The sequence below is a fragment of the Nipponia nippon genome, unplaced genomic scaffold, assembly GCF_047370975.1.
Source record: "Nipponia nippon isolate SJK-2023a ecotype South Korea unplaced genomic scaffold, ASM4737097v1 scaffold_91, whole genome shotgun sequence".
NCBI classification, from domain to species: domain Eukaryota; kingdom Metazoa; phylum Chordata; class Aves; order Pelecaniformes; family Threskiornithidae; genus Nipponia; species Nipponia nippon.
The window spans coordinates 45404-52829 of NW_028262415.1; the positions used below are offsets into that span (position 1 = coordinate 45404).

General features: G+C 50.6%; 1 protein-coding gene across 1 annotated transcript; it reads right to left on the bottom strand.

The window, feature by feature from the left end:
* Nucleotides 1-5311: 5311 nt before the first annotated feature.
* On the bottom strand, nt 5312-6705 carry LOC148050026 (ubiquitin carboxyl-terminal hydrolase 42-like). Its single transcript, XM_087745544.1, has 5 exons — nt 6624-6705; nt 6352-6460; nt 6117-6184; nt 5865-5935; nt 5312-5398 (listed from the first exon to the last, which is right to left on the bottom strand). The coding sequence occupies exons 1-5, from the start codon at nt 6703-6705 to the stop codon at nt 5312-5314; spliced, it is 417 nt and encodes a 138-aa protein (XP_087601670.1).
* Between the last annotated feature and the right edge of the window lie 721 nt (nt 6706-7426).

A 7426-nucleotide genomic window follows, 5' to 3' on the forward strand; every position in this document is an offset into this window, starting at 1 on the left:
AGGGTTTGGGCCCAAAAATGAGCCTTTGGACCCTATGAAGAAGGCTTTGGAGTCTGGGAATGAGGCTTTGGACCTTCAAAGTCAGACCTGGGGACTTAAAAATGACACTGTGGGCCCTTGAAATGAGTCCTTGAATCTTAAAAGTGAGGCTTGGAAATTGTAAATGAGGGTTTGGACCCTGAAAATGAGGGTTTGGACCATCAAAAGGAGGCTTTCAAGCCTAGAATCAAGGTTTTGTACTCTAAAAATGAAGCTTTGAGCCCTAAAAGAGGGGGTTGAACCCTGAAAATGAGGGTTCGGACACTCAAGATGCAACTTGGGCCCTCAAAACAAACAGCTGCATCCTAAAACTGAGCTTTTGGAGCCTGAAATTAGGCTTTGGAAAGTCAAAATGTGGCTTTGGAGTCTAAAAAGGAGATTTGCAAACTGAAAGGGAGCCTTTGGACCATACAAATGTGGCTTTGGAGCCTAAAAAGAGACTTTGGAGCCTAAAATGAGCCTTTGATCCCTAAAAGCGAGGCTTTGGGCCATAGAAATGAGGCTTTGGATCCTAAGATGAGAGTTTGGACCTTAAAAATGAGGCTTTGGGCCTTAAAATGAGCATTTGGACCATAACAGGAGTGGTTGGATCCTGAAAAGGAGGCTTTGGGCCCTGAAAAGGAGACTTTGGGCTCTGCCATCAGTTTTGGACCTTGAAACTGTCCCTGCTCATGACGCTCAGGGCAGTTTACAGAGTTATTCATCTGAATGATTCGAGTCCTGTGCCATAGGGAGAACTCCGTCTCTCTCTCCTCCTTCTGCTGTGTTTACGAGATCTCCACTGACGTGGAGATATTGGCCGTTGCCTCATGTTCAGCCCCACGTTGCCTGACAGCATTCAGGGAATCTGCTGACTTTCATGTTCAAATCCAGGCCCACGGAGCTCCATGAGGTGCCAGGGCTTGCAGGGACAGCACAGGACCTCCAGGAAAGCAATTCCCATTCAGGGCGGGTGCGTTACAGCCACCCCAGACGGCATCGCAGAGAGTGGGATTTGGTGCCTGTGTGCCACACACTAATGCCGTCAGTCAGAGGCATCGGCCATCAGGTGCCATCAGAGAGGCAAGCTCTGTCCCTTCTCTACCCAACAGCTGCAGGCATTGCGTGAACTCAAAGCACATCCCACTGGGGTCTTCACTCGCTCCCTTGATGATACAGTCAAGGAACAGACCAATCATTTTCACAGTGTGCCTGGGGACATCTTGTCTTCAAGGACGACGTCCTACAAGCACAGCAACGGTCCTTATCAAAACTGAATTGAAACTTGAAAGGGAATTCAAAGGCACCAAGATGAGCTGCTGGTACTTCAGGAAGAGCTGAAGAAGGCACAGAGATATACTGTGGGACCAGTGCTGAATTTAGAAAGAGTAGGGGTAGGTAGGTCTGAGGTAGTCTATGTCCTCTTTGCCTCAGTTACCACCAGAGAGGTCTCCCAGGCCTTTGTGCTTTGAGGCAGGGCTCAGGGCGGGAAAAACCAGCGGTGGCTGGGGATGCAGCCAGGGCTCACTTGAGCAAACTACACCCTTCCCAGGCCATGGGGCTGGAGGGGCTGCGTCCAAGGGTGCTGAGAGAGGTTTTCACCAGCAGGGGCTGGTCTGTTATGATCCCGGTAAGAAAGGCACTCAGACTCTGGGAGGTATTGAAAGGGTTAAAAACCACAAGAGCAAGAAGGATGTTGTAAATACCTTAGTCCCTTCATTAGATCAGAAGACACCCTGGTGTCATTTAAGGATGTTGTGAATACCTTACGGTTTGATGTGATTTAGGGCGTAGCTAGAAGAACAGTTCTAAGATAAGGGGGGCTCCGGGATAATCTCGCTGCAGACAACTCGGCCTTGGGAGAACGGATGCACGGAACCATGAAGGTAGGAAGAAACAGAAGAATGGCAACAACAGTCTTCAAGGACAACGTCTACGTGATCCTAGGACTGAGTTTGCGCAGAAGCAAGGGTCGATCAGCGAGCAGAGTGAAGAAGACTACGAGCCTTCATCAGAAGACCCCAAAGACCACTTGAAGACCACCCCGAGAGGTGACCGCGCATGCGAATCGGATATTTACATATGCTCATAAGTTCCTGGAAATCTCATGTTTATGTAAATGAATTCCCAGAAATCCTATGAATATGTCTGATTGTATCGGATATATTCTCTAAAACTTCCTTACCTCGTTGGAGCACTTGTGGTGGAGAATCCCCAGTGCTGCCCAGCGCTGCAAGAAAGGATACCTGCTTAATAGTGACTTTGTTGCTCTTGAGTTTCATTTCAGGGACTCTCTGGATACTCCGTTTCTCCCTTGGGGAGATTCGGATGGTGAGGAGAAACATCCGTGAATGTTTGTATCAAAACTCTCTACAGAAATCAGAAGCACCACTTAGGACTGGCTTTGGTTAAGATGGCAATTTTATTGTTTCGATCGGACACGTCAACATTTCCTGGTGATGCTGCAAACGTGGCTTACTTGTGAGTCCTCCTCTCCAGAGTTCTCTCTGGATTTCTCTTTCTCCTTCACTTTCTTGCGTTCTTTCTCTTTCAATTTTGGATCACCAGAATGCGCGCTTCTGTCTTTTGCCGCCTTCTTTCGGGCACACTTTCACCCGCCTCTGCACAGGACTGTTTCCTCTTCCTGCGCGTTCGTTTTCCATTTGCCTGGCAGGAGCCTGCAGACTCTGGGTGAACTGGCGCTGGTGGGAGCGCACGTTGTTCAAGTGAGTATTTCCCCGGCTGCTGATCACCTACTGCACCAGGATGCGAGTCTGCTCTGGGGCCGCTCAAGCCGCGCACACCTTCCCCTCCTGCGCTTTTGCCATCACCAGGGCTGTTTCTCTCCCTGTGGGAAGAGCCGCGCAGGTTCCCCCTGCCACGCGCCAGCTGACGGTGAGCGCGCTGCTGCGTTTCCGCGCAGCAAGTGTGCCTCCGCCTGGGAGGCGGACAGTCTGGCTGGCTTCTGTTCAGCTTCTCCCCCTCCTCAGCGTCAGAGCGCGCTCTCTTCCTGCCGCAGTGCTGAGGGGGAGTTCCTGCAGAGTCCCACGGTTTTCTCTTCCCTCGCATCCTCTGCACATTTTCTCCACCTTCTTGATTTCTCCGTCCCCCGATGCCTCCAGGAAAGGGACTCTTCAGCACTTGACCCAGCTTGGCCTCGGAAGTGCTCTTTGTCTCTTGGCGTTCATCGCCTGCTCCAGGGGTCAAAGGATGGTGCCTGGAGAAACAACAGGGATCTTAGGCTAGGGTTGTTGCTGCAGCCTCCTCGTGGCTTCAGTCTCCCCCTGTCACGTTCCGGCAGCACTTGATATGACACGCAGAAGACTGAACCAGCACTAGAAACTGGAAATTAGGTCATGCGCTTCCAGCCATGCCTGTCCCTTTCAGAGCAGTGACTCATCTTTAGACCCTCTCGCACCTCCATTTTGCCTCGTTTCGCAGCTAGCCAGTCTCAGGGAGCAGACAGGTAGCAATTTACACAAGCGCAGCTGTTTAATGCCAGACAAGGAGAGAGAAGAAAGGACCTGGCGAACTGCGGAACAGAGAACTCAGCTGGACAAAGAGGCATTCTCTGCTAGGACAGAAAGCAAAACCCACCGGAGGAGAACAGCAACAAGAAGATCAGGAACGGGAGAGGGAGTGTATTCTGAGCACCCTTTCACACTTGACAGTACCTGGCATAGAAGAGTAAATAGGCACGCTGGCAGAGTACCGTCTTGATGTCACAAAGACGTACGGAGGCATCATTCATCTCGTACCAACGTCCATCGCTGGCCTGCAAAGAAAGGCAAGGCTATCTTCAGATGAACTGCAGGGGTTTTAAAACAAAAACACAGACTGGACACCGCTGAAGGACACAATACCCCAATGCACATCACCAAGTTGACTTTTACCTTTACGAAGCAGTAATAATGTCCTGTCTGACAGCTGGAACCTTCATGTACCAGGACGGCATACAAGGAATAGAGGAGCGGTTCTCCAGGGGCTTGAGACATGTATGCGCCAAGGTCCAAATATTCCGGGTACTGCACAACCTAAGGAGAGACCAAGAAGACTCAGAAACTACCTTGAGAGTCTTTAGGAAGCAGCCTGAGAAAACCTTGTCACCAAACACAGGCTACAAGTATAGAAATCGATCTTCTTGGCCCATCCAAAGCAGGGGTTGCCATTTCATCATGGAAGTGGCAGAAAACTGTTTGCAGCCAAACCAGCTCTTTAGGAGCACAGGAGGTGCTTATCTTCACATTGGGACTTTCCTCTTACCGCAAGGGAAAGAGCAAGGCGCAGCTATTGCATTGATTTTTTCTTAGACGGCTGCACTCACTCGATAGCCATCGGGCAAGTAGACAGTAACAACTTCCAAAAAAGGATTCTCCTTTCGGAGAGGTCTCCTTCCAAGCAGACAAAGTTGCAGTGCACTTGTGGCCATACCTTGCTAATCTTTCTGCCAGAGAAAGCATCGAATCTCTTCAAGCACACTGTCAGGATACTGGAGGAACGATGTATTGTAAGGTTCTTGGACGCAGTGGCCAGCTGTTCACACCTGGAGAACAAGCACAGACCCAGCTGTTGCAACCTGTCTTCTCCCCGCTGCGCCCCCCATCCATGTAGGGTTGAGTTCAGGCTTGTTTTGCCCAACTATCGTATGCCCGCTTGCATTTCAGACCCCTGAAGTCCATATGCTCTCCCTGAAGGCAGCTTTGGGCTAGGGCGGCTCCCTTTGGAGAGCAGCAGTCTGGAGTCTTGACAGTACAAGAACTAGGCATGACGCTGTTGAGAGAGCCAGTGGGGGCTGCTGCTGCTCCGAGGACTGAGGTCTCCTGGACAGAGACGCAAGCATCCAAAAAGCCTTGGAAACAAAACTGTTGATGGCTTTCTTGAGGAAGCTGCTGTTGCCAAATCACTGTCCAGGGCTGCCGCCTTGCTTCGGCTCACCACTGCATATGGGACATGTCTTTTCCCTTCTGGCCATAGGGCTAGTTCAGTGGGCAACTTCATAGCTAGGAAGCTTGAGCACCTCCAGGGCAGACAATGCCAGCAATAAAATTCTCATCCAAGCTTTCCAAGTATTCAGGCAGAAGGGGAAAGAAATACCCATCTTAGAAACAAATGCATTCTTTTCCAAGTTCTGGATGATTCGCGTGGATTAGTTGTAGGGGAAGAAAAAAAAAAGAAAAAAAAGCCAAGCTGTCTCCTGACTGGGTTTCTCAATTCAGTCCAAACACAACTAGTGCTCCCAGACATGCAATACCCTAACCCAGTATCTGCTAGGAAGGTGGCACTGGCCAAAATCTTACTTGCTACATTTATAGCCATTTCCACCATCCAGCTGCTCAGGTTTGACAAAGTCTTCCAGAGCTCCAGTGACAGATGAGGTTGCCTGGATGAGGAAGAAAGGAGAGCACTAAGTTCCTGGAAACTCAAAAACCCCAGGAAATAGCTACCCGCGTGGTACCAGCGTTATCCCAATAAACAGCTACCCCTGGGCGGTAGCAGAGTTCCTGTGGTAGGCGTGGTTCAAAATAGCAAAAGCAATCAAACCCATCCCTCCAGCATCAATCAGACGCGTAGTGAGGGAGTCCCAAGCAGGGTGGTGTGACAGTGTCACGATGGCTGTCCATACCTTCCTTACTCTTTGCCCAGCTGACACCCAGCACCCAGCCCAGAGAGACCATTTGCAGGGCTTCCGCAGAAGGAGCACACAAGCCCAGTTCCCTTCCCATCCACCCCCAAGCTCTTGCCTGGTAACAGCCCACAGCTGGAAGCCAACAGAGTTTACTGGAGATAAACTAGGCCCCCCGCAGGGGCCCTGAAACAGTTGGCACCACCATTTCAAAACATCTCACCTTGATATCCAAAGTAATATCAAGGAATGTCTCGTAGGTGTCGGAAACGGCTTTGCAGCTCAAGCACGTTACTGCAAAAGAAGCAAAGAGAAATGCTTCTCAGGTAGGGAAGGAGAGTAACTGCCCATTTCAAGGACCAACACCTACGCCTTTAGACACACCGGACCTCCTGCCGCATGCTAGGAGCTGTTTACCACAAAGAGAGGAAGAGCCACGCGTCATTCTAAGGACGGAAATATTTTTAAAAAGTACCTCTGGATCTTAGAAAGCCTCCAAAGACCTGATGAATGAGCGTGCTAGCTTGAGAAGTTGTGTCCCAGCTGGAAAGAAATGGTAATCGGAGCTCAGAAGGTGGAAGGCAGAGAGTGAGCTCTTCCACGAGTTTTCCTTGTTAGGAAAGGGCCGGACAGAGGTTTTCAGTGGCGGTTGTAAAGCAAGGAGTCAAAAGGGCTCGAGAACATTTCAACGGTCATGTGCTTCTGCTTACTCGCTGCTTCTGCTCAAGCAAGCCCTCTGCATGGCATCCACGGTGTAGTAGAAGAATTCATGCGCGTCTTCCTGGGTGCCAAGCTGGAAATGGTCTCCTATTCCGGAGAAAGAAGAAGGTTTTCCCATTGATCTCAGAGAAAAAGGAAAGGTGACTTACCCTTCTGAAAGCTCTCCTCCTTAACATGAACCCGGCAAAAGCAGCTGGACGCGGGCTTTGTCAGAAATCCAAACTACCTCCAAATGAAACCGTCTGAAATGACTCACGTGGAAGCTCATTGATCACAGGCGTAGGCTCGATGGCACTGCCCGAGCAAGACAGGACCTCCTCGATGTGCACTTCCATGGTACACATCATGCAGAAGCCTTGCTTCGCACCTAAAGAGGGAGGGAAAGAAGGACGGAAGGGAGGAAGCAAGCAAGCGAGCCATCCCGAAGGATACAGACAGGTTGGAGGGATGGACCAACAGGAGCCTCATGGTGTCCAGCAAGGACAGATCCAAAGGCCTGTCCTGGAGTGGACTAAGCCCCTGCAGTGGCATAGGCTCAGGGCTGCTGGCTGGGTTGCAGCTCTGTGTTAAATGCTCTGGTGGTCCCTGGGTTACCTTAGGCCAAAGAAGAGCTATCGGCAAGGAAGGCCAAGAGCCTCCTGGGCTGTATGAGCAGGAGCACAGGCAGGGGAAGTGATTCTCCGCCTCTGCTCAGCACTTGTTAGGCCACATGCAGAATACTTTCTCAGGGTTTGACCCCACACAATGTAAGAGAGGCATTGCCTATGGTGATACAGGGATGTTTCAAGAAGACAGTCAGGCTCATCACTGGGGTGCAAGACAGGAGGACAAGAGGCAATGGGCTGAGACAAGAGAGAGTCAGGTTAGCTATGGGGAGAAATTTTTGCAACAGGAGGACAGTCAAGCACTGGAAGTTGTTTCCCAGGCTGTGCTCTGGCTCCATCCCTGCAACTTCTCAACACCCAAATGGACCAAACCCCTTGGTAACCTGGTGTGACCCTGCTTGGAGCAGCAAGTTAGTCTAGACACCACCCAAATTCCCTTCCAGCCTGAACAATGCTGTTG